General features: G+C 48.4%; 2 protein-coding genes across 6 annotated transcripts in view; one reads left to right on the top strand and one right to left on the bottom strand.

Annotated features, from left to right (window-relative positions):
* Positions 1 to 457: 457 nt before the first annotated feature.
* Positions 458 to 10,831, bottom strand: LOC139243880 (zinc finger protein 16-like). 2 transcript variants are annotated; one of them, XM_070870890.1, is made up of 3 exons: positions 10,746 to 10,831; positions 7,677 to 7,864; positions 458 to 1,814 (listed from the first exon to the last, which is right to left on the bottom strand). In XM_070870890.1, the coding sequence occupies exon 3, from the start codon at positions 1,751 to 1,753 to the stop codon at positions 584 to 586; it is 1,170 nt and encodes a 389-aa protein (XP_070726991.1). In that variant the 5' UTR covers positions 1,754 to 1,814; positions 7,677 to 7,864; positions 10,746 to 10,831; the 3' UTR covers positions 458 to 583. The 2 variants fall into 2 exon arrangements, with proteins under 2 accessions (XP_070726991.1, XP_070726992.1); XM_070870891.1 differs by lacking the exon at positions 10,746 to 10,831 and adding an exon at positions 10,545 to 10,709.
* LOC139243882 (zinc finger protein 436-like) overlaps positions 10,564 to 26,993 on the top strand; it is a 33,399-nt gene continuing 16,969 nt past the window's right edge. The window contains exons 1-3 of one of the 4 annotated variants that reach the window (XR_011589741.1): positions 10,564 to 10,673; positions 15,528 to 15,709; positions 21,211 to 22,275. The gene's annotated coding sequence lies outside the window, so the exon portion shown is untranslated. Of the gene's footprint in view, positions 10,674 to 12,489; positions 13,461 to 14,325; positions 15,710 to 21,210; positions 22,276 to 26,993 lie in introns of those variants that run through there. The other 3 variants (XM_070870893.1, XM_070870895.1, XM_070870894.1) reach the window with 3 other exon arrangements.

Raw genomic sequence — 26,993 nt, 5'->3', positions numbered from 1 at the left:
CGGTGATCGAGGTCACATTGATGGGCCTTCAGTTCCCGAGCTCAGACTTGTGCCCAATTTGGAAAATGGGAACTACATGTGCTACCTTCCAATCTCAGGGAACAACCCATGACTACTGAGCTGTTGGAGATATGGGCAAGGGGCTAACAGAGCACCTGTCCCATCTCTTTAAACACCCTTGGGTAGATATCATCCGCACCTTACACATCAAGATTAACCCGCACGGTGACTATACTGTCAGTGAAGAGAGACGAGAAAGACCAAAGTGCCATTTGCCCCTCTCAGTGTGGCCCTGAAGGACTGTGTCCAGGCTGAAGTTCTCCCCCCATACGATCCTCCCCCCAGATTGTCCTCTCTGAGCTTCAGCCAGGTGATGCTCAACACTCAGGCGGGAAAGTCAAAAATCTACAGCAATGTGTTGAAAGCAACATTAATTTATTTGTATATATCCCAAATATTAAACTCCAGTCCAGTTACAGGAGTTATTATCATCAGTGGAAACAAACCCCAACTATCAGCATGAACATGATTCAGTCGGGATGTGATTACCAGCAACAATAACAGCAGAATCCAACCACTGCAGTCACTTGTGAACACGCTGGTGTGTCAGCAGGTAGGATGACCGAGTGAATCGCTTCCCACACTCAGAGCAGGTGAACGGCCTCTCCCCAGTGTGAATTCGCTGGTGTATCAGCAGGTGGGATGATCGAGTGAATCGCTTCCCACACTCAGAGCAGGTGAACGGCCTCTCCCCAGTGTGAATTCGCTGGTGTATCAGCATGTCGCATGATCGAGTGAATCCCTTCCCACACTCAGAGCAAGTGAACGGCCTCTCCCCAGTGTGAACTCGCTGGTGGAACAGCAGGCTGGATGACTGAATGAATCCCTTCCCACACTCAGAGCAGGTGAACGGCCTGTCCCCAGTGTGAACTCGCTGGTGTGTCAGCAGGTTGGATGATCGAGTGAATCCCTTCCCACACTCAGAGCAGGTGAACGGTCTCTCCCCAGTGTGAATTTGCTGGTGTAACAGCAGGCTGGATGACTGAATGAATCCCTTCCCACACTCAGAGCAAGTGAACGGTCTCTCCCCAGTGTGAACTCGCTGGTGTATCAGCAGGTGGGACGATCGAGTGAATCGCTTCCCACACACGGGGCAGGTGAACGGCCTCTCCCCAGTGTGAATTCGCTGGTGTATCAGCAGGTCGGATGACTGAGTGAATCTCTTCCCACACTCCGAGCAGGTGAACGGCCTCTCCCCAGTGTGAACTCGCTGGTGTATCAGCAGGTTGGATGACCGAGTGAATTGCTTCCGACACACGGGGCAGGTAAACGGCCTCTCCCCAGTGTGAACTCGCTGGTGTATCAGCAGGTTGGATGACTGAGTGAATCGCTTCCCACACTCAGAGCAGGTGAACAGCCTCTCCCCAGTGTGAACTCGCTGGTGTCTCAGCAGGCTGGATGACTGAGTGAATCGCTTCCCACACTCAGAGCAGGTGAACGGTCTCTCCCCAGTGTGACCTCGCTGGTGTGTTTCCAGCTGGGACGGAGAGTTGAAACGTTTCCCACAGTCCCCACATTTACACGGTTTCTCCCCAGTGTGAATGCGCTTGTGTCTCTCCAGGTTGGATGATCGGCTGAAGCCTTGTCCACACACAGAGCACGTGTACCGTTTCTCCCTGCTGTGAACGGTGCTTTTTGCTTCCATGGTCAGAGGCCGATGATATTCCGTTCCCGATGAATCGAGTGACTCCATCAGATCTTAATGTGATGTTTGGTTTGAGCCTCCGGTAGACAAATCCTCACCTTTTAATACCCTGTAAAGAGAATTTCAAACAGGAAAAAGGGTGGGTGAGAGAGAACCCACAAAAACAAAAAAGGCAGGTTGTGAAATTGAGCTGAATGAACCTGGTTATTTGTGCGGCCATCAGCAGAAAGAAAGTGACCATGAAAGCTGTCGGATTGTGGTAATAACCCAACTGGTCACTAATGTCCTTCAGGGACGGGAACCCACCGCCCGGTCTGGGCCCACACAAGACTCTGGCCTCTATGGGAGGAGAGAGAGGTGGCCAGGGCGAAGGTGAGGGACTTTATACATCTGCAACTCAACCAGAACTTTGACACAACCTCCCAAACCCACAACCTGTACCACCTAGATGGACCAGGGCAGCAGGTGCATGGGAAATCCATCACCTCCAAGTTCCCCTTCAAGTCTCACACCATCCTGACTTGGGCATATATCACCATTCCTACATCGTCACTGGGTGAAAATCCTGGAACTCCTCACCTAACAGCATTGTGGGAGGACCTTCACCACACGGACTGCAGTGGTTCGAGAAGGCCCACATCACCTTGTCAAGGGGCAAATGAAATTGGAAATATATTCTGGCCTTACTAGCGACTCCCACATCCCAAGAATGGATTAAAACAAATCTGTATATTGAAAGCCTCTACAGAAATACTTGTTCCTAAAACAATACTCTTCTACATAGTGAGGACAGTGTGTGTTTAGCACCTAATCTCCCCTAGAATCCACCGCCGTTGACAGTCTCTCATCGGAAATTGTTGGGCCCGACTGGGCTCAGAGGTACTGGGGGTTAAACCCAGCAGCTTCTCCCCCTCTCCACTCCAGCTCAAACTGATGCAACAAACAGACCCACACAGGCCAGGGAGCGACTTCCGCATCCAGTGCCCACCCTGATACAGAGCGGCTCTGGATTGGTCTCTCTGTGTTTCCTGTATCGATGCACTTAGGATCAGTATATGAGGGAGAAGGGAATCGAGGCTGATGCTGATAGAGTTAGAACCATAGAATCAGAGAATGGTTACAGCACGGAACAAGACCATTCGGCCCGTCGAGCCCGTGCCTGCTCTCTGCAAGAGCACCTCAGCTAGTCCCACTCCCCCCGCCCTTACCCCACAGCCCTGCTAATGTTTTCTTTCAGATACTTATCCAACACCCTTTTGAAAGCCGTGATTCAGTCTGCCTCCACCACCCTCTCAGGCCGTGCATTCCAGATATTAACCACTCGCTGCGCAAAAAGGTTTTTTCTTGTATTGCCTTTGATTCTTTTGCCAATCACCTTAAATCTGTGTCCTCTGGTTCTCGACCCTTCAGCCAATGGGAACAGTTTCTCTCTATCTACTCTGGCAAGACCCCTCATGATTTTGAACACCTCCATCAAATCTCCTCTCAATCTTCCCTGCTCTAAGGAGAACATAAGAAATTGGAGCAGGAGTCAGCCACCTGGCCCCTCGAGCCTGCTCCCCATTCAATAACATCATGGCTGATCTGATCATGGACTCAGCTCCACTTCCCCGCCCGCTCCCCATAACCCTTTACTCACTTATCGCTCAAAAATCTGTCTATCTCCACCTTAAATACAGTCAATGACCCAGCCTCCACAGCTCTCTTGGACAGAGAATTCCACAGATTTACAACCCTCTGAGAGAAGAAATTCCCCATCATCTCAGTTTTAACTGGGCGACCCTTTATTCTGAAACTATGCCCCCTAGTTCTAGATTCCCCCATGACTGGAAACACCCTCTCTGCATCTACCTTGTCGAGCCCCCTCAGTATCTTATATGTTTCAATAAGATCACCTCTCATTCTTTTGAACTCCAATGAATATAAGCCCAACCAACTCAACCTTTCTTCATAAGATATCCCCTTCATCTCAGGAATCAACCTTCTCTGAACTGGAGCCAATGAAAGTATCCTTCCTTAAATACGGAGATGAAAACTGTACGAGGTACTCCAGGTGTGGCCTCACGAATACCTTGTAGAGTTCTAGCAGGACTTCTCAGCTTCTATCCCCCTTGAAACCCCAGCTTCTCCAGTCTGTCCAGGTAACTGAAGTCCCTCATCCCGGGAATCATTCTCGTAAATCTTTTCTGCACCCTCTCAAAGGCCTTCACAACCTTCCTAAAGCTGGTGCCCAGAATTGGACACAGTACTCCAGTTGAGGCCGGACCAGTGTTTTGTACAGGTTCACGCTTTTGAACTCTATACCTCTATTTATAAACAGAGATACTGTCTAGTGTAATATAAACAGGGACCGGGCCTAGTGTAATATAAATAGGGATCGGGTCTAGTGTAATATAAACAGGGACCGGGTCGAGTGTAATATAAACAGAGACAGGGTCTGGTATAATATAAACAGAGACAGGGTCTAGTGTAATATAAACAGAGACAGGATCCAGTGTAATATAAAAAGAGACAGGGTCTAGTGTAATATAAACAGAGTCAGGGCCTAGTGTAATATAAACAGAGACAGGGTCTGGTATAATATAAACAGAGACAGGGTCTAGTGTAATATAAACAGAGACAGGGCCTCGTGTAATATAAACAGAGACAGGGTCTAGTGTAATATAAACAGGGACAGGGCCTCGTGTAATATAAACAGGGACAGGGCCTAGTGTAATATAAACAGAGACAGGGTCTGGTGTAATATAAACAGAGTCAGGGTCTAGTGTAATATAAACAGAGTCAGAGCCTAGTGTAATATAAACAGAGACAGGGTCTAGTGTAATATAAACAGACACAGGGTCTAGTGTAATATAAAAAGAGACAGGGTCTAGTGTAATATAAACAGAGACATGGTCTAGTATAATATAAACAGAGACAGGGTCTAGTGTAATATAAACAGACACAGGGTCTAGTGTAATATAAACAGAGACAGGGTCTAGTGTAATATAAACAGAGACAGGGTCTAGTGTAATATAAACAGGGACAGGGTCTAGTGTAATATAAACAGAGACAGGGTCTAGTGTAATATAAACAGAGACAGGGTCTAGTGTAATATAAACAGAGACAGGGTCTAGTGTAATATAAACAGAGACAGGGTATAGTGTAATATAAACAGAGACAGGGTCTCGTGTAATATAAACAGAAACAGGGTCTAGTGGAATATAAACAGAGTCAGGGCCCAGTGTAATATAAACAGAGACAGGGTCTGGTATAATATAAACAGAGACAGGGTATAGTGTAATATAAACAGAGACAGGGTCTAGTGTAATATAAACAGAGACAGGGTCTAGTGTAATATAAACAGAGACAGGGTCTAGTGTAATATAAACAGAGACAGGGTCTAGTGTATTATAATCAGAGTCAGGACCTAGTGTAATATAAACAGAGACAGGGTCTAGTGTAATATAAACAGAGACAGGGTCTAGTGTAATATAAACAGAGACACGTCTAGTGTAATATAAACAGAGACAGGGTCTAGTGTAATATAAACAGAGACAGGGTCTAGTGTAATATAAACAGAGACACGGTCTAGTGTAATATAAACAGAGACAGGGTCTAGTGTAATATAAACAGAGACAGGGTCTAGTGTAATATAAACAGAGACAGGGTCTAGTGTAATATAAACAGGGACAGGGTCTAGTGTAATATAAACAGAGACAGGGCCTAGTGTAATATAAACAGAGTCAGGGCCTAGTGTAATATAAACAGAGACAGGGTCTAGTGTAATATAAACAGGGACAGGGTCTAGTGTAATATAAACAGAGACAGGGTCAAGTGTAATATAAACAGGGACAGGGTCTAGTGTAATATAAACAGAGACAGGGTCAAGTGTAATATAAACAGAGACAGGGTCTAGTGTAATATAAACAGAGTCAGGGCCTAGTGTAATATAAACAGAGACAGGGTCTAGTGTAATATAAACAGAGACAGGGTCAAGTGTAATATAAACAGGGACAGGGTCTAGTGTAATATAAACAGAGACAGGGTCAAGTGTAATATAAACAGAGACAGGGTCTAGTGTAATATAAACAGAGACAGGGTCTAGTGTAATATAAACAGAGACAGGGTCTAGTGTAATATAAACAGAGACAGGGTCTGGTGTAATATAAACAGAGACAGGGTCTAGTGTAATATAAACAGAGACAGGGTCTAGTGTAATATAAACAGAGACAGGGTCTAGTGTAATATAAACAGAGACAGGGTCTGGTGTAATATAAACAGAGACAGGGTCTAGTGTAATATAAACAGAGACAGGGTCTGGTGTAATATAAACAGAGACAGGGTCTAGTGTAATATGAACAGAGACAGGGTGCAGTGTAATATAAACAGAGACAGGGCCTGGTGTAATACGGTGCGAACTGGTTTAAAAGTTCTGCAGATCTGATTCAACACCAGTGAGTTCACACTGATGGGAAACAGTTCAGTCGCTCTCGCTGTGGGAAGAGGTTCAGTCATTCACCCTCACTGCACACCGACACACTCACACTGGGGAGAGGCCATTTACCTGCTCCGTGTGTGGGAAGGGATGCACTTGTTCATCCATGCTGCAGAGTAAGGGATCAGACATTTAGGACTGAGATGAGGAGAAATTTCCTCACTCAGAGGATGGTGAATCTTTGGAAATCTCTGCTCCAGAGAGCTGTAGGTGCTCAGCCGTTGAGCAGATTCAAGACAGAGGGTGATCATTTTTTGGAAACTAAGGGAATTAAGGGATATAGGGATAGTGCGGGAAGATGAGTTGAGGTAGAAGATCAGCCATGATCTTGTTGAATGGCAGAGCAGGCCTGAAGGGCCAAAATGGCCGACTCCGGCTCTTATCTGTTATGTTCTGATGTACAGGTGGACACGGCCTGCTCCCTCTCCCGGGCCAACCGGGCAAGGACAAGACCGCAGGAAGAGAGGCAGGCAGCCAGAGCAACCCCCTGGGCCCTGCCCATCCTGGGCCTACAAATTGCTGTTCTAGCCAGGCCCAAGAGCAGGTCCAGGAGAAGATCCTCTGATTACCCATACCCTCCACACCAAAGATTAGGAACATGGGGCTAAATTGTAACCAAACATCGAAGAGCAAGTTATTATTTCAATGGAGAAAGATTACAAAGTGCTGCAGTACAGCGGGACCTGGGGGTCTGGTGCTTGAAACACAAGGTTAGTATGCAGGTACAGCAAGTGATCAGGAAGGCCAATGGAATCTTGACCTTTATTGCAAAGGGGATGGAGTATAAAAGCAGGGAAGTCTTGCTACAGTTGTACAGGGTGTTGGTGAGGCCACACCTAGAATACTGAGTCCAGTTTTGGTTTCTTTATTTAAGAAAGGATATACTTGCTTTGGAGGCAGTTCAGAGAAGGTTCACCAGGTTGATTCAGGAGATGAGGGGATTGACTTATGAGGAAAGGTTGAGTAGGTTGGGCTTCTACTCATTGGAATTGAGAAGAATGAGAGGTGATCTTATCGAAACGTATAAGATTATGAGGGGGCTTGACAAGGTGGATGCAGAGAGGATGTTTCCACTGATAGGGGAGATTAGAACTAGAGACCATATTCTTAGAATAAGGGGCCATCCATTCAAAACTGAGCTAAGGAGGAATTTCTTCTCTCAGAGGGTTGTAAATCTTTGGAATTCGCTGCTTCAGAGAGCTGTGGAAGCTGAGTCATTGAATAAATATAAGACAGAGATAGACAGTTTCTTAACCAATAAGGGAATAAGGGGTTATGGGGAACGGGCAGGGAAGTGGACCTGAGTCCATGATCGGATCAGCCATGATCGTATTAAATGGTGGAGCAGGCTTGAGGTGCCGTATAGCCTACTCCTGCTCCTATTTCTTATGTTATGTAAAATAATGACAAATGTTAAACTGTTTTGCTGACAAAAGAAATCTCGATTTGACTTTTAAAGGATAAATTGTTCAACGGGGGTTCACACAGACTCACCTGACTGGCTAACTCAGGATCCACCTCTCAAGCACCGCGATTGGTTACAGAACACGCTGCTCCCTGGGCCCTCCGGCCTCTGAGCTCTCTTCCTGTTGGTTCCCAGGGCAATCAATCACCACTCACCAACATTACGCTGCCAGATGAAGTTGAGGGGCTCAGAGGAAGAAATAAATTAGGCCGTGAATCTGAGTTAAGAAATAAAATGAGAGAAGCATGATTACATTTATAAACAAAACTATTTAAAGTCAAATCAAATGAATTATTGTAATTAATATATTCCTTTTGGGCCAAGTGGGAAACAAGTGATGTGTGGGCTGTGCAGAGTGTCTGTGCCCGGTTACACAGCGTGTCCCTGGCTCCCCGCTCCAAGTGCACATGTTTCAGCTCACATCCAACTGACTGGATAAACCTCGGCCGTCTAAACCCATCACACAAATATCAGCATTTGTGTTTAGTTCTGCTCAACCTTTATAAACACTGGTTAGGCCTCAGCTGGTGCACTGTGTTCAATTCTGGGCACCACACTTTCAAAAGGATGTCTACACCTTAGAGAGGGTGCAGATGAGATTTACTAGAATGGTACGAAGGATGAGGGACTTCAGTTATGTGGAGATACTGGAGAAGCTGCAGTTATTCTCCTTGGAGCAGAAAAGGTTAAGAGGAGATTTGTTAGTGTTCAAAATCATGAACAGTTTTAATAGACTAAAGAAGGAGAAACACTTTCCAGTGGCAGAAGGGTCGGTAACCAGAGGACACAGAGTTCAGGTGATTGGCAAAAGAAGCAGAGGCGACATGAGGGAACATTTTATAAGCAGCGAGTTGTTGCAATCTGGAACGCACTGCCTGATAGGGTGGTGGAAGCAGATTCAATAGTAACTTTCAAACGTGAATTGGATAAATACTTAAGCGACAATATTTGCAGAGCTATGGGGAAAGATCAGGGGAGTGGAACTAACTGGATAGCTCTACCATAAAGGTAACAAGGAGGATCGAGATGTAGTGGATATGGATTTTAGCAAGGCTTTTGATAAGGTCCCACGTAAGAACATAAGAAATAGGAGCAGGAGTAGGCCATACGGCCCCTCGAGCCTGCTCTGCCATTTAATACAATCTGGCCTGATCCAATCATGGACTCAGGTCCACTTCCCTGCCCGCTCCCCATAACTCCTTATTCTCTTATCGGTTAGGGCAGACTGTTCACAAAAATAAAAACCCATGGGATCCAGGGCAATGTGGCAAGTTGGATCCAAAATTGGCTCAGAGGCAGGAAGCAAAGGTAATGGTCGATGGGTCTTTTTGTGACTGGAAGGCTGTTTCCAGTGGGGTTCCTTGGGGCTCAGTACTGGGTCCCTGGCTTTTTGTGGTATATATCAATGATTTTGACCTGAGTTTAGGGGTATGACTAAGAAGTTTGCAAATGATACAAAAATTGGCCATGTGGTTGATAATGAAGAAGAAAGCTGTCGACTGCAGGAAGATATCAATGGACTGGTCAGGTGGGCAGAACAGGGGCAAATGGAATTCAACCAAGTGTGAGGCAATGAATTTGGGGAGGGCTAACAAGATAAGGGAATACACAATAAATGGTAACTGAGAAGTGTAGAGGTACAGAACGATCTTGGAGTGCTTGTCCACAGATCCCTGAAGAGAGCAGCAGAGGTAGATAAGGTGGTTAAGAAAGCATTCAGGATACTTGCTTGTATTAGCCGAGGCATAGAATACAAGAGCAGGGAGGTTATGCTTGAACTGTATAAAACACTCGTTAGGCCACAGCTAGAGTACTGCGTGCAGTTGTGGCTACCACATTACAGGAAAGATGTGATTGTACTTGACAGGGTACAGAGATTTACGAGGATGTTGCCTGTAATGGAGAATGTTAGCTGTGAGGAAAGATTGAATAGGTTGGGGTTGTTTTCTTAGGGAAAGAGGACACTGAGAGGAACCTCATCAAGGTGTATCAAATTATGAGGGGCCTAGATAGAGTGGATAGGAAGGACCTATTTCCCTTCGCAGATGATCAATAATTGGGGGGGGGGGGGCATAGATTTAAAGTAATTGAAAGAAGGTTTGGAGGGGAGACCTGAATGAGGTATATAAAATTATGAGGGGCCTGGATAAAGTGGATAGCAAGGACCTATTTCCCTTAGCAGAGGGGTCAGCTGTGGCTCAGTGGGTAGCACTCTCATCTCTCAGTCAGAAGGTTGTGGGTTCAAGTCCCACTCCAGGGACTTGAGCACAGAAACTGTAGGCTGACAGTGCAGTGCAGTGCTGAGGGAGTGCTGCACTGTCGGATGAGACATTAAACTGAGGCCCCGTCAACTCTTTATCTGGTGGACGTAAAAGATCCCATGGCACTATTTCGAAGAAGAGCAGGGGAGTTAGCCCCGGTGTCCTGGACAGTATTTATCCCTCAACCAAAATAACAAAACAGTTTATCCGGTCAATATCACGTTGCTGGCTGTGGGATCTTGCTGTGCACAAATTAGCTGCTGCAGTTCCCACATTACAACAGTGACTACGTTCCAACAGAACTTCATTCTCTGTGAAGAGCTTTGAGACGTCTGGTGGCGGTGAGAGGCGCTATATAAATGTAAGTCTTACATCAATGTAAGCCGAGAGCTGTACAGTGGGATCAGGCTGGAGAGCTCTGTGCCGGCCGGCAGGGACACGATGGGCCGAATGGCCTCCTTCTGTGATGTCACCGCCTGGGGCTCTATGACGTCACAGGTCTCAGCAGCAGCCGCACTGCCTGATGGGTGATTGACAGCCGAGAGTCCGCGCCTGCGCACCGGGGATCCGCTCCCGACACAGCGCCCCCTATCGGTCACCATCGGTAATAACTGCGCATGCCCAAAGGATACATACCGACCGACCCAACACACGGGGCTACGCCTGCGCACTCGGGTCCTGTGGCGCGGAGTCGGGTCCTGTGGCGCGGGGCCTTCCGGGGAAAGGTGTTTGTGTCCGTTAAAGAGCCGCGATCGGTGACGTAAAGTGAGTTTTCTCCGCTCCGATTGGGTAGAGAATGGCGCGGGGGGGAGGGGGAGAATAAAGGCAAATCCAAACCTGAGAGTCCGCACATCCGGGTCCCCGACACACGTCACACAGTCTGGCGGAGCGCGCTCGAGGGACACGTGACCCGGGCCCACGGCCTGATTGACGGGAACTTCCGACCAATGGGGAGCGAGCTGGCGGCGGGTCCTCCAACCAATCGGGGAGCCCGAGGGGCGGGACCTGTGCCGCTGATTGGCTGAGCCGCAACAACAACAACTGGTATTTACACACGTCACAAAAGGCGGGAAGGCGCTTCCCAGCGCGCGGTGTGAGAGTGTTCCAGGACAAACACATTGGGCCCCGAGACACAACAATCAGTGAAGGCCGGGGAGCGACAGGCCGCTCACAGAGGCGGCTTTTAAACAGCGGCTTGTCGGGGGACACAGAGGGAGAGCTTCAGGGAGGGGCTTCCCGAGCCTGGGGCCCAGGCAGCTCAAGGCACGGCCACCGCTGGTGGAGCCATTCTAATCCGGGATGGTCAAGGCCAGAGTTAGAGGCTGTCTCAGGGGGAGGGAGGGTCAAGGCCAGAGTTAGAGGCTGTCTCAGGGGGAGGGAGGGTCAAGGCCAGAGTTAGAGGCTGTCTCAGGGGGCGGGGGGTCACAGAGATAGGGAGGGTCAAGGCCAGAGTTAGAGGCTGTCTCAGGGGGAGGGGGGTCACAGAGATAGGGAGGGTCAAGGCCAGAGTTAGAGGCTGTCTCAGGGGGAGGGAGGTCACAGAGATAGGGAGGGTCAAGGCCAGAGTTAGAGGCTGTCTCAGGGGGAGGGAGGGTCAAGGCCAGAGTTAGAGGCTGTCTCAGGGGGAGGGAGGTCACAGAGATAGGGAGGGTCAAGGCCAGAGTTAGAGGCTGTCTCAGGGGGAGGTGTGAGACTGAGGGAGATCACAGAGATAGGGAGGGTCAAGGCCAGAATTAGAGGCTGTCTCAGGGGGAGGGAGGTCACAGAGATAGGGAGGGTCAAGGCCAGATTTAGAGGCTGTCTCAGGGAGAGGGGGATCACAGAGATAGGGAGGGTCAAGGCCAGAATTAGAGGCTGTCTCAGGGGGAGGGAGATCACAGAGATAGGGATGGTCAAGGCCGGAATTAGAGGCTGTCTCAGGGGGAGGGGGATCACAGAGATAGGGAGGGTCAAGGCCAGAATTAGAGGCTGTCTCAGGGGGATCACAGAGATGGGGAGGGTCAAGGCCAGAATTAGAGGCTGTCTCAGGGGGAGGGAGGTCACAGAGATAGGGAGGGTCAAGGCCAGAATTAGAGGCTGTCTCGGGGGGATGTGTGAGAGACTGAGGGAGATCACAGAGATAGGGAGGGTCAAGGCCAGAATTAGAGGCTGTCTCGGGGGGAGGGGGGTGTGAGACTGAGGGAGATCACAGAGATAGGGAGGGTCAAGGCCAGAATTAGAGGCTGTCTCAGGGGGAGGGAGGGAAGTGTGAGACTGAAGGAGATCACAGAGATAGGGAGGGTTAAGGCCAGAATTAGAGGCTGTCTCAGGGGGAGGGAGGTGTGAGACTGAGGGAGATCACAGAGATAGGGAGGGTCAAGGCCAGAATTAGAGGCTGTCTCAGGGGGAGGGAGGTGTGAGACTGAGGGAGATCACAGAAATAGGGAGGGGCAAGGCCAGAATTAGAGGCTGTCTCAGGGGGAAGGCGGGGGGTTGTGAGACTGAGGGAGATCACAGAAATAGGGAGGGGCAAGGCCAGAATTAGAGGCTGTCTCAGGGGGGGGTGTGAGACTGAGGGAGATCACAGAGATAGGGAGGGGCGAGGCCGTGGAGGGATTTGTAAACCAAGAGGAGAATTCTGAAATCGAGGCGTTGCTTAACCGGGAGCCAATGTCGGTCAGTGAGCGCAGGGGTGGTGGGTGATACTTACCAACAGATCCATTACACACCCAATCCACGTCCAGACCGGGGTCAAACAGGGCTGCGTCATTGCCCCAACCCTCTTCTCAATCTTCCTCACTTGCCATGCTCCACCTCACACTCAACAAGCTCCCCACTGGAGTGGAACTAAACTACAGAACCAGTGGGAACCTGTTCAACCTTCGCCGTCTCCAGGCCAGGTCCAAGACCACCCCAACCTCTGTCGTCGAGCTACAGTACGCGGACGACGCCTGCGTCTGCGCACATCCAGAGGCTGAACGCAAGTCATAGTCAACGTATTGATGAGGAGTATGAAAGCATAGGCCTTACGCTAAATATCTGAAAGACAAAGGTCCTCCATCAGCCTGTCCTCGCCGCACAGCACTGCCCCCCGAGTCATCAAGATCCACGGTGCGGCCCTGGACAACGTGGACCATTTCCCATACCTCAGGAGCCTCTTATCAACAAGAGCAGACATTGACGACGAGATTCAACACCGCCTCCAGTGCAGCCTTGGGCCCCCTGAGGAAAAGTGTTTGAAGACCAGGCCTTCAAATGTGCCACCAAGCTCATGGTCCACAGGGCTGTAGTAATACCCACCCTCCTGTATGGCTCAGAAACATGGACCATGTACAGTAGACACCTCAAGTTGCTGGAGAAATACCACCAACGATGTCTCCACAAGATCCTGCAAATCCCCTGGGAGGACAGACGCACCAACATTAGTGTCCTCGACCAGGCCAACATCCCCAGAATTGAAGCACTGACCACACTTGATCAACTCCGCTGGGCAAGCCATATCGTTCGCATGCCAGACACGACACCCAAAGCAAGCGCTCTACTCTGAACTCCTTCACGGCAAACGAGCCAAAGGTGGACAGAGGAAATGTTACTAGGACACCCTCAAAGCCTCCCTGGTAAAGTGCAACATCCCCCCCGACACCTGGGAGTCCCTGGCCAAAGACCGCCTTAAGTGGAGGAAGTGCATCGGGCAGGGTGCTGAGCACCTCGAGTCTCATCGCCGAGAGCATGCAGAGACCAAGCGCAGGCAGCGGAAGGAGCGTGCGGCAAACCATTCCCACCCTCCCCTTCCCTCAACCACTGTCTGTCCCACCTGTGACAGGGACTGTGGTTCCCCTATTGGACTGTTCAGCCACCTAAAGACTCATTTATAGAGTGGAAGCAAGTCTTCCTCGATTCCGAGGGACTGCCTGTGATGCTCCTTCACCATCTGCCCTTTGCCAACACTCTCCAGTTGTGACCCACCCTCCCTGTTGTCTCTCTGATCTCTCCTGCCTTCCCCCCTTTGCCAACACTCCCCAGTTGTGACCCACCCTCCCTGTTGTCTCTCTGATCTCTCCTGCCTTCCCCCCTTTGCCAACACTCTCCAGTTGTGACCCACCCTCCCTGCTGTCTCTCTGATCTCTCCTGCCTTCCCCCCTTTGCCAACACTCTCCAGTTGTGAGCCACCCTCCCTGTTGTCTCTCTGATCTCTCCTGCCTTCCCCCCTTTGCCAACACTCTCCAGTTGTGAGCCACCATTCCCTGTTGCTGCCTGAGCCGCGGACACTTGCAGCATCTTGTCTTTGTGTCGTCACAGACACTTTCCCATCAGCACCGCGCGCCCTGCATTGTTCGCCCATTGATTGATTGATGGGTGCCGCGGCCCCGCCTCCCCCGCCGCTGATTGGCGCGGAGCTGGGTGGGCTGGTGCCCCACGCCGCCTTGCCATTGGCTGCGGGCGGGCGGTTTGTTGGCGGCTCCGCTCGCGGCCTTTGAGCTCGGGGGCCCGGGTGAGAGGGGGGCGGAGTTGTGCGCAGGCGCGGGGCCAGCCGGCGGACGGACGGACGGACGACGTTTCGCAGCCGCCGCGGAGGGTGGAGGAGCGGCCCGGGCAGCGCGCCCGGCCTCCCTGCGGTCTCACATACTCACGGCGGGGACGGGCCTTGGTTACTGTCGGGGGGGTTCGGCCGCCATCTTTGGCCAGCACGGGTTCGCCCGCAGCGGGGAGCAGGGAGCGACAGGGGCGGGGCTTCCGCGACGTCACAATGCTTGCCATTGCCCCGCTACAGAGCAGGGAGCATGCGCGGCGGCCATCTTACTGCAGGGAGGCCATCAGGTGCAGGATGGGGACCAGTGACATGAACACATGAGAACATCAGAAATAGGAGAGGAGTCGCCATTTGGCCCCTCGAGCCTGCCGCCATTCAATAAGATGATGGCTGCAGCATCTGGGGTGGTTCTCCTTGGAGCAGTGAAGGTGCAGGGCAGGTTTAACAGGTGCTCACTGTCAGGAAGGCTTTAGATTGAGTCAGGGAACAGAGTGGTTCTGCTCACACAATCAGAGAATGGTTACAGCACGGAAGGCCAATCGGCCCCTCGAGCCCTTGCCGGCTCCCAGCGAGCCCCACTGCCCCGCCCTTTCCCCCGGCCCTGCAAATGTTTTCTTTCAGATACTTATCCAATTCCCTTTTGAAAGCTGTGATTGAGTCTGCCTCCACCACCCTTTCAGGCCGTGCATTCCAGATCCTAACCACTCGCTGCGTAAAAGGAGAACAACCTCAGCTTCTCCAGTCAATCCACGTAACTGAAGTCCCTCATCTCGTGAATCATTCTTGTCAATCTTTTCTGCACCCTCTCGAAGGCATCACATCCTAATGTGTGGTGCCCAGAATTGGACACAATGCTCCAATTGAGACTGAACCAGGGTTTTACAACGGTTCATCATAACCTCATTGCCTTTGTACTCTATGATGCCCAGGATCCTGTAAGCTTTTTTTACCTGCTTTCTCAACGTGTCCTGCCACGTTCAGTGATTTGTGCACATATACCCGCAGGTCTCACTGTTCATGCACCTGCTTTAGGATTGTACCCTTTAGTTTATATTGCCTCGCCTCTCATTCATTTAATCATGCTTCTCTAATTTTATTTCTTAACTCAGATTCACGGCCTCATTTTATTTCTTCCTCTGAGCCTCTCAATTTCATCTGTCAGTGTAATGTTGGTGAGTGGTGATTGATTGCCCTGGGAACCAACAGGAAGAGAGGTCGGAGGGCCCAGGGAGCAGCGTGTTCTGTAACCAATCGCGATGCTTGAGGGGTGGATCCTGAGTCGGCCAGTCAGGTGAGTCTGTGTGAAACGCTCTTAAAGAATTTATCTTTTAAAAGTTAAATGGAGGCGGCTTTTGTCAACCAAACAGTTTAACATCTGTCAGTATTTTATTTCCTGGAATTCCTATTATGAGTTCCAGACACTTCAGTGCCAAGTGGACCAGGTGTTTAAAGATCATTCATTTCCCTCTTTCCATGTTGCTGTTAGTTAAAGGTACAAAGATTGATTTCCCCCTCATTATGCATTCGTAGTAGTTAAAGTAACATCCTTCCTATTGGTAGTGAGTCACATTCTGTGCTGGAGGAGGTGACTGGTGGCATCAGTCTTTAAAATACTCCTCCACTTGTTGAAATTCCTCCAAAGCCTCAGCCCTCCCTATCTCTGTAACCTCATCCAGCCCACCAGCCCTCTTAGTAGGTTGGGTTTGTTCTCTTTGGAACAGAGGAGGCTGAGGAGAGATCTTATTGAGGTGTATAAAATTGAAGGGCCTCGATAGAGTGGATAGGAAGGACCTATTTCCCTTCGCAGAGGGGTTAACAACCAGGGGACATAGATTTAAAGTAATTGGTAGGAAGTTTAGAGGGGATATGAAGGGTAATTTCTTCACCCAGAGAGTGGTGGGGGTCTGGAACTCACTGCCTGAAAGGGTGGTAGAGGCAGAAACCCTCACCACGTTTAAAAAGTTCTTGGATGTGTACTAAAAGTATTGTAACCTACAGGGTTACGGACTAAAAGCTGGAAAGTGGGATTAGGCTGGGTAGCTCTCTGTCGGCCGGCTCGGACACGATGGGCCGAAATGGCCTCCTTCCGTGCTGTAGATTTCTATGCTTCTATGATGAGAAATAATTTTCAGTGTCAGGGGTCGATAACCAGGTCATTCAATTCCCTCTTTCCATGTTGCTGTTAGTTAAAGGTACACAGATTGATTTCCCCTCATTATGCATCTTTAGTAGTTAAACAAAAATCCTTCCTGTTAGTGAGTCACATTCTGCACTGGGGGAGACGGCTGGTGGCTTCAGCCTTTAAAATACTCCTCCTCTTGTTCAAATCCCTCCAAGGCCTCACCCCTCCCTATCTCTCTCACCTCCTCCAGCCCGCCTACCCTCTTAATACGGAGAAACAATTTTCAGTGTCAGAAGGCTCGGTAACCAGAGGACACAGATTGAAGGTGATTGACAAATGAACCAGATGCTACACGAGGGGATAAGTGAAGCAGCGAGAGGTTATAGAAACATAGAAACATAGAAAATAGGTGCAGGAGCAGGCCATTCAGCCCTTCTAGCCTGCACCGCCATTCAATGAGTTCATGGCTGAACATGAAACTTCAGTACCCCCTTCCTGCTTTTTCGCCATAACCCTTGATCCCCCGAGTAGTAAGGACTTCATCTAACTCCCTTTTGAATATATTTAGTGAATTGGCCTCAACTACTTTCTGTGGTAGAGAATTCCACAGGTTCACCACTCTCTGGGTGAAGAAGTTTCTCCTCATCTCGGTCCTAAATGGCTTACCCCTTATCCTCAGACTGTGACCCCTGGTTCTGGACCTCCCCAACATTGGGAACATTCTTTCTGCATCTAACCTGTCTAAACCCGTCAGAATTTTAAACGTTTCTATGAGGTCCCCTCTCATTCTTCTGAACTCCAGTGAATACAAGCCCAATTGATCCAATCTTTCTTGATAGGTCAGTCCCGCCATCCCGGGAATCAGTCTGGTGAACCTTCGCTGCACTCCCTCAATAGCAAGAATGTCCTTCCTCAAGTTAGGAGACCAAAACTGTACACAATACTCCAGGTGTGGCCTCACCAAGGCCCTGTACAACTGTAGCAACACCTCCCTGCCCCTGTATTCAAATCCCCTCGCTATGAAGGCCAACATGCCATTTGCTTTCTTAACCGCCTGCTGTACCTGCATGCCAACCTTCAATGACTGATGTACCATGACACCCAGGTCTCGTTGCACCTTCCCTTTTCCTAATCTGTCACCATTCAGATAATAGTCTGTCTCTCTGTTTTTACCACCAAAGTGGATAACCTCACATTTATCCACATTATACTTCATCTGCCATGCATTTGCCCACTCACCTAACCTATCCAAGTCACTCTGCAGCCTAATAGCATCCTCCTCGCAGCTCACACTGCCACCCAACTTAGTATCATCCGCAAATTTGGAGATACTGCATTTAATCCCCTCGTCTAAATCATTAATGTACAATGTAAACAGCTGGGGCCCCAGCACAGAACCTTGCGGCACTCCACTAGTCACTGCCTGCCATTCTGAAAAGTACCCGTTTACTCCTACTCTTTGCTTCCTGTCTGACAACCAGTTCTCAATCCACGTCAGCACACTACCCCCAATCCCATGTGCTTTAACTTTGCACATTAATCTCTTGTGTGGGACCTTGTCGAAAGCCTTCTGAAAGTCCAAATATACCACATCAACTGGTTCTCCTTTGTCCACTTTACTGGAAACATCCTCAAAAAATTCCAGAAGATTTGTCAAGCATGATTTCCCTTTCACAAATCCATGCTGACTTCGACCTATCATGTCACCATTTTCCAGATGCACTGCTATGACATCCTTAATAATTGATTCCATCATTTTACCCACTACTGAGGTCAGGCTGACCGGTCTATAATTCCCTGTTTTCTCTCTCCCTCCTTTTTTATGGCCTGGAACGCACTGTCTGTAAGGCTGGTGGAAGCAGGTTCACTCGTTACTTTCCAAAGAGATAAAGATTAGCAGAGTTATGAGGCAAGAGCAGGGGAGTGGGTCTAATGCTACAGCTGAGGAGGGGCAAGAGAGGAAAGAATGTTCCAGAGAAACTAGAACTGTCTGTTCAGAATTTCTATCCTGGGCAGGGCCGCTCAGTCCCGTGTAATGGCCATCCTGGGCCATGTGGGAAGTCCCTGGACGACCATGTTGTGGGAAGTGTCACCAGCTGGACCAGCTCGCGCTCCGGGTTTCGGAGCCTGAGCGGCGGCTGGCGTCACTGCAGTGCATCCGCGAGGCTGAGAACTTGGTGGATAGAACGTTTCAGGAGGTGGTCACCCCACAGCTTAAGAGGCAGAGAGGGAATGGGTGACCGCCAGACAGACGAGGAGTCCCCTGACTCGTTAACCGGTTTTCAGTTCTGGATACTGGTGAGTGCGATGGTTGCTCTGGGGAGTGCAGCCAGCACCAAGTCCTTGGCACCACGGGTGGCTCAGCTGCACAGGGGGGAGGAAGAAGAGTGGAAGAGTAATCGTGGTAGGGGGTTTGATACTTGGGGAACAGGCAGGTGTTTGTGCAGCGACAGACGTTTCTCCAGGGGTGGTGGTATATTGCCTCCCTGGTGCCAGGGTCAAGGTTGTCACTGAACGGCTGCAGGACATTCTGAGGGGGTAGGGGGGGGGGTGAATAGCCAGAGGTCGTGGTCCATATCGGCACCAATGACAAAGGTAGAAAGCGGGATGAGGTCCTTCAGGCAGATTTTAGGGAGCTAGAAAAGAGATTAAAAAGCAAGACCTCAAAGGCTGTAATTTCCAGATTACTCCCGATGCCACGTGCTGGTGAGAACAGAAATAGGAAGATAGAGCAGATGAATTCATGGCTGGAGAGATGGTGCAACAGGGAAGGCTTTCGATTCCTGAGGCATTGGGAATGTTTCTGGGTGAGGTGAGACCTGTACAAGCTAGACTGGTTGCACCTCAACAGGACTGGGACCAATATCCTTGCTGTGGGGTTTGCTAGTGTTGTTACGGATGGTCAAAATGCAGGAAACTATAAACCAGTTAGTCTAACATCTGTGGTTGGGAAAATGTTGGAGTCCATTATTAAAGAAGCAGTAGCAGGACATTTAGAAAAGCAAAATTCGGTCAGGCAGAGTCAGCATGGATTTATGAAGGGCAAGTCATGATTGACAAATTTGCTAGAATTCTTTGAGGATGTAACGAACATGGTGGATAAAGGGGAACCAGTGGATGTGGTGTATTTGGACTTCCAGAAGGCATTTGACAAGGTGCCACATAAAAGGTTACTGCACAAGATAAAAGTTCACGGGGTTGGGGGTGATATATTAGCATGGACAGAGGATTGGCTAACTAACAGAGAACAGAGAGTCGGGATAAATGGTTCATTCTCGGGTTGGCAATCAGTAACTAGTGGGGTGCCGCAGGGATCAGTGCTGGGACCCCAACTATTTACAATCTATATTAACAATTTGGAAGAAGGGACCGAGTGTAATGTAGCCAAGTTTGCTGACAATACAATGGGAGGAAAAGCAATGTGTGAGGAGGACACAAAAAATCTGCAAAAGGACATAGACAGGCTAAGTGAGTGGGCAAAAATTTGGCAGATGGAGTATAATGTTGGAAAGTGTGAGGTCCTGCACGTTAGCAGAAAAAAGTCAAAGAGCAAGTTATTATTTAAATGGAGAAAGATTGCAAAGTGCTGCAGTACAGCGGGACCTGGGGGTACTTGTGCATGAAACACAAAAGGATAGTATGCAGGTACAGCAAGTGATCAGTACTCATTGGAATTCAGAAGAATGAGAGGTGATCTTATCGAAACGTATAAGATTATGAGGAGGCTTGACAAGGTGGATGCAGAGAGAATGTTTCCACTGATGGGGAGACTAGAACTAGGGGGCATAATCTTAGAATAAGGGGCTGCCCATTAAAACTGAGATGAGGAGAAATTTCTTCTCTCAGTGGGTTGTGGATCTGTGGAATTCGCTGCAGAGAGCTGTGGACGCTGGACATTGAATAAATTTAAGACAGAAATAGACAGTTTCTTAAACGATAAGGGGATAAGGGGTTATGGAGAGCGGGCAGGGAAGTGGACCTGAGTCCATGATCGGATCAGCCATGATCGTATTAAACGGAGCAGGCTCGAGGGGCCGTATGGCCTACTGCTCCTATTTCTTATGTTCTTGAACTAGCTTGGCAGGGGATGGGAACCTGAGAGTAAATTTAGATGGGAGAGAAGAAAAGCTGGAATGGGAGGCAAAAATTTGAAAGCGTGTTTGGAAGGCAGAGGAAACAAAGGCTAGAAAATAGACAACAAGGGAGTTTGGCCGTGCTAAATGGTATATAGTTCAATGCAAGGAGTCTAGGGAATATGGCAGGTGAGCTGAGGGCACAGATATACACGTGGGGGTATGATATTAAAGTTATTACTGAGACACGACTGAAAGAAGGGCAGGAATGGCAGCTCAACATTCCTGGTTACGGGGTTTTAAGACGAGATCAAGAGGGGGATAAAAAAGGAGGGGGGGGGCGTTGCAATATTGATTAAAGAAACATAACTGTGAGAAGGGATGATATGTCAGAAGTGTTATGTATGCAACCCTAGGTAACCAGCATCCCTTGGGAGCACTGTATATTAGCAGGCCTCCCATGCTGTACCAACGCTCTGTCGTTTGAATAAAGGAGCTAAGGTCACACTGACTCATGTCTACAGTACTCAGTTACATTACTTTATTATGAGTTTAACAACTGTTGACGAGATAACGAACCATCACGTGAAAATGCAGGGAACTGTTGGTATCCTGGAGAAATTCTCAGAAGGTGACGATTGGGAAGCCTTCGTGGAGCGACTCGACCAATACTTCGTGGCCAATGAGCTGGAAGGGAATGAGAACGCTGCCAAACGAAGGTGAATCCTCCTCACTGTCTCCGGGGCAACAGCCTATGGCCTCATGGAGAATCTTCTTACTCCGGTGAAACCAATAACCAAATCATATGAAGAACTGTGTACGCTGGTCCGGGAGCACCTCAATCCGAAGGAGAGCGTTCTGATGGCAAGGTATCGATTTTATACATGTCAACGATCTGAAGGCCAGGAAGTGGCGAGCTACATCGCCGAACTAAGGCACCTTGCAGGACATTGCGAATTTGATGGATTCCTTGAGCAAATGCTAAGAGACTTTTTTGTGCTTGGCATTGGCCATGAGGTTATCCTTCGCAAACTATTGACTGTTGAAACACCGAACCTGAGCAAAGCCATAACGATAGCCCAGGCATTTATGTCCACCAGCGATAACACTGTAAATGTAGATTCTTTTCTCTCAATCTGGTTCAGTAAAATTACTGAGTCGAATACCTATTGTGCTTTCAACAAAGCAGTCTTTATTTTACCGGCCGGCGAGACTTATCAGACAGAAGATATACTTTCTCGATAGAGCGTACACACTTCCTACGGATAAGTGAAGTTACATCGTAAAGCGACAACAGTTATACATTTTTGAAAATAGATAACAAGATACAATTAGATTGACATTCTAACTCAGCCACTCATTAGTCAATCTATATGGGATGTTTTTACGAAAGCTCAAGCATTGCCTCTGAATGTTACAACTTTACTGGCATGACTACTAACTGAGACCTTGTAATTCTGCAGATTTATCCATATATTCATTTCATGTTACAATTTATATTGGCAGGATTAGTAACTTAAAACCTTGAGAAAGCCTGTTAATTGTGCTGATGTTGTATTATTTGCAATCTGACATTCTCTTAGTTATTTTTCCATGGCTTATACATTTTCATATATCCAGTTCACTTTACTGTCTTTTAATTCCATATATCCCGTTCATATATCCACATTCCCTCCTTTTATCATTCTATGATAACATTTAGGATCAGTCTAAGAGTATTGCATTCATCCGTTCACACTCCATTTCCAGAATCATATTAGTTTGTTGGATCATAACCCAGGAACCCTTGACCACAAGAGGGTTTGCTAACCTTGCCATCATTACTTTACAGCAGAGGTTAAGGCAACCAACAATCAAACAACAGGTAATTATTATTACGATGAGAACAATTGCCCCATGCATTAGGTAGGATCTCCAAGACCCACCTAAAAGCCAATCAGACCTGCCACGTTCTTTTGCTGGTGTGGATAACTTCTTCACCTCCCTCCTTATGTGATCGGCGAGATTGGTTATGTTTTCTGAACTATCAGGAATGTAAGTGCAACATTCAGATCCTATCAGGGCACACGTTCCCCCTTTCTCAGCTAACAGGTAATTGAAGGCCATTCGGTTTTGTAATGCTACGGTCCTTATTGCTACCATTTCAGCTGTGATGCCCTCCAGAGCTTCAGCAGTGTGGTTAGCTACCTGTTCCAATATCGTCTTTAAGTTCTGTACTTCGTCCATGAGACGTCTTATCCCGATTGGGAACACCAGGACCCCAAAGAACTTGTCGGCGGGGGTGATGGCTCGCTTGTATTGGCTGGAGGCATGTGCTTCCGCCAGGGTACGTACTTGTCGCACAAATGGCACCACATATCCTAGATAGCAGAACCCTGTCCATCGCCTGGGCAACCAAGGATATGACCGCACACGAAATACGTGCCGTTAAAAGCTGCTTTCTGATATATTGCCTCCGGGTCCCAGGACTGGGCCCACAAACTTCCACCTGTGTTATTCGGATCGTGAGTGGATGGTGACTCGTGCATCTGTGGTGAGGTTGAGACTGTGTGGGCAATTGTTGTACCCTACGATATGTCCCTTGTTACTGGTGTCATTTCGAATTAGACATATGCTCCCTGTTGACCTCCCAATCCCTGAAATATTGATCAGAGCTATGAACGGGGGTTCCTTTTCCCGGTTGTAGGTTGGTTGGTACCATTCCTGGAAGGTCTGACTAATGGGATCTCCAATACTCTCCCACTTGGTGACCTCCCCGTGTTTGTTCAGGTGGTAACGGTATGATACTCCTCCTGGTCTCCGTGATCCCTCTTTTGACCCGCCTTTCATCATTCGTACTTGTATTGGCCCCCCTCCTCTTATTATAGTTTGGCTCTGAATCCATCTGACAGTCTCAGTTAGGGTCAGTGGAACGGTGCGCAAAGGAATTCCCCCTTTGGAATGTATAGGGATATGTGAACACACCCAGCATCTAGAGAAGTGCCCTTTTTGCGCATAAACATAAGACATATACAAAAAGGTGTTTACATGGAGCTCTCGCCTTTGTCTCCCCTCCCATGCGCCAAAACTGCCATATATCCATAGTATTATACAGACTGTGGCAAACAGACATAGTTTCATCTTAAAGCTCAGAAATTTGCTGATTAAAAAGTTCGGTTCTCCCGTCTCTCCTCTTAGGTCACCGTCGGTGTAGCTGGCTGTCTATCACTACGGGTAAAAGTTCAAACTGGTCCACGTTACAATTAGGATGTCAACTGCCTTGTTCAGCTATGGAGAAGAGGAAATCTGGAACAGAAACAGGAATTAGAATAACCAGTAAAATAGGTTCGTTAGAGGGTGGTGAGCTTGCAGTGGTGCAGGTGAACCCAGGCATTTTTCCCCTCAACCTTAGCTGCTGTAGGGGTAGTGAGTAACACCTGAAAAGGCCCCTCCCATCGCGGCTCCAATCCCTTTCGAATCCATTTCTTAATCAAGACATACTTCCCTGGGACCACAAGGGATGATTCGGGTAAGACTGGGAGGTCAAGGTGAGCCCCTCGAACCTGGTTGTGGGCTTCTCGCAGAGCCTGAGTTAAGGAAAGAATGTATGTGGTCATCTCCTCAGTCATGTGGTGGAACTGGACAGTGGAGGGGACATTCTGATTCCAAGGGGTTCTTGGGGGTTTACCATAAATGACATCAGCGGGGGTCAGCCTAGTCTTACCAGTTGGAGTAGTGTGTATCTGGAATAGGGCTATGGGAAGGAGTTTAAGCCAATTTAATCCAGTTGATGCTACTAGTTTTGCAAGTTTGGTTTTAAGAGTTTGATTAGCACGTTCAACTAATCCCGCAGCTTGGGGTCAGTAGGCGTGATGCAGCTGCTGGTTAATGTGCATCTGGGAGCAGAATTCTTTGTTAACTTGTCCAATAAAGTGAGGGCCATTATCAGAACTCAGTCGAGCAGGGATACCATATCTAGGAACAATTTCCCTTATTAACACTTTAACAACAGTTTGAGCTTTATTGTCCAGGGTAGGATAAGCTTCGATCCATTTGCTGAATACATCCACTATTACTAGCATATATTTGTAACACTGAACCCTTTGCAACTCAATGTAGTCCATCTGCAAGGTCTCAAAGGGACCTTCTGGTAGGGGCGTCTTACCCCAATCACAGGGGACTCCCTTCCCTGGATTATGCTGTTGGCAAACAAGGCAACGACTACTAGTGTTCTGGGCCAACGTCTGGAGTCTAGGGTGCCACCAAGTAGCCAAAAGCGTATCACTTGTTGCCCTTGCTCCACAATGAGTAGCAAAATGCAGACATTCTATTACCCATGAGGCCAACTCGTCAGACATGCAAGTCTGTTCCGCGGGAGTGGTCCAGAGTTTAGAGATATTGTCATAGGTACATCCATAATCTTTCCACAACAGTTTATCTTTTTCAGGAGCGTCCTCCTGTGCTTTAATAACATCTTGGATGGTTGGCATTGGTTTTTCCGAGGCTAACTTATCCTTTGTAGGGTTTTTAGTTTGACTCATCATTCTAGGCACTACCATCCGTTGTCCACGAGAGGCCTGTTTGGCCTCTTGGTCAGCACAACGATTCCCTATATCAACCAGAGAATTTCCGGTAGTGTGGGCGGTACATTTGACAATGGCAATGCGTTTGGGGAACATGAGGGCTTGCAACAAATCAGATACTAGCTGTTTATGAGATATCTCATTGCCCTGTGAGGTTAGGAATCCCCTATTTTTCCATAATTGTCCAAAATCATGGGCTACTCCAAAGGCATACGTAGAGTCGGTATAGATATTGACTTTGAGATCTTTGGCCAAGATACAGGCTCGGGTAAGGGCAAATAGTTCAGCTTGTTGGGCGGAATAGGCGGTCTCAAAGGCGACAGATTCCACGGTCTGATTCTCCTGGTTTACTATAGCGTATCCAGAATTTTGTCTGCCTTCTGGGTCAATGGAAGAACTTCCGTCTACATACATAATACAGTCTGGATCTTCCATTGGTACATCAACTAAATCCTCCCTGACTGATGTTGCCTCCTGAATTAAGGATAAACAATCATGATTAGGTTCTTCCTCATCTTGGGGTGGCTCGGTAAGAAAACAGGCCGGATTGATGGCAGTACAGTGCCAAAAGGTCAGCCTTGGATTATTTAGTAGGTAGATCTCATATCTACTTTGCTGCTGGGATTAAAGACAGTATCTGTGCTGGGTTGGGAACCAGAGCGTGCAGGGGCTGGACGATAGCATTGATAGCTCGAAGGTCTTGGACTAAACGGTATTCGTTTGGTCTGCCTGGCTTAGGCACTGCCAGTATAGGAGTATTACACGGGGACTGGCATCGGACCAAAATCCCCTGTTCCATTAGCCCCTTAATCAGTCGGTGGATACTTTGTATTGCCTGTGATTTCAGTGGGTACTGTCGGAAAGAGGGCCAGTCCACATTGCCCTTCACTGGGATCTCAATCGGATCAATGGGAGTATAACCCACATGGGAGGGGTCCTCTGCCCACACATGAGGATCCACATAGTCAGGTATGCCAGAACTTCTCGGGGTCCCCATGAAATTGGACTGTTCGGCCATGTTTTACGATTTGCACATCCCGGCTGGTAGGGTCAGCCTCATCTATGGCCTTGCGTACCATAACTCCTAAATCTTTAGCATGGTGAGGGGCGAGTACTTCATGAGCAATATGCGGTGCCATTGTTAGGGGCTGTTTTCACAGATTCTTATCCATTTCCACAAAATCTGCCTCTCCTTCCGGTCCAGTCACTCTAGCCCTTAATAGAATTCCCTTCACTTCCCCTTCGTGATCCTGATAAAAGTTCTGCAGGTCCTGATTCTTTCCGCTGGGATCGTATGCTAGGGCTACGTGATAGGGTGCCTGCGGCAGGTCCAGAGACCACCACTGAGGGGTTCTAGTGGTATAATACTGCCGCTTAAGGGTTTCCTGTTTTACAATAATCCCATCATCTCCACACTCCAAAATGCAACTGGAATTTGCAGAGGAGGTCTCTAGCCATCAAGTTACAGTCCAGATTGGTTGTGATAACAAATCGATGTTCCACCGATTCTTCCTGGTAACCCATTTTAACCGGTTCTGACACCGGGAATGTAGAGACTTGTCCCAGGAATCCTGACAGTCCCTGTGTTTCAGTGAAGGCGGGGAGTTTAAGCTTTGATTATACAGAAGACATGAAGGCTCCCGTATCTATCAAGTAGGGTTGCCACTCATTCCGAATTTTTAACAATATCATCGGTTCGTCATCCGGGGAGGGTCCCTGCATAGTCAATATGAATCGGGGAACGGTTGGCCAAAGGGGTTGTTCTGGGAGAAGTTAGTGTAAGATCCCCGTCCTCTTCCCCCCTCCTCTTCCTTTTTC

The sequence above is a fragment of the Pristiophorus japonicus genome, unplaced genomic scaffold (assembly GCF_044704955.1).
Source record: "Pristiophorus japonicus isolate sPriJap1 unplaced genomic scaffold, sPriJap1.hap1 HAP1_SCAFFOLD_190, whole genome shotgun sequence".
NCBI lineage: Eukaryota > Metazoa > Chordata > Chondrichthyes > Pristiophoridae > Pristiophorus > Pristiophorus japonicus.
The sequence above is the reverse complement of the archived record's forward strand: the minus strand, read 5'-3'. Positions and strand labels throughout refer to the sequence as shown.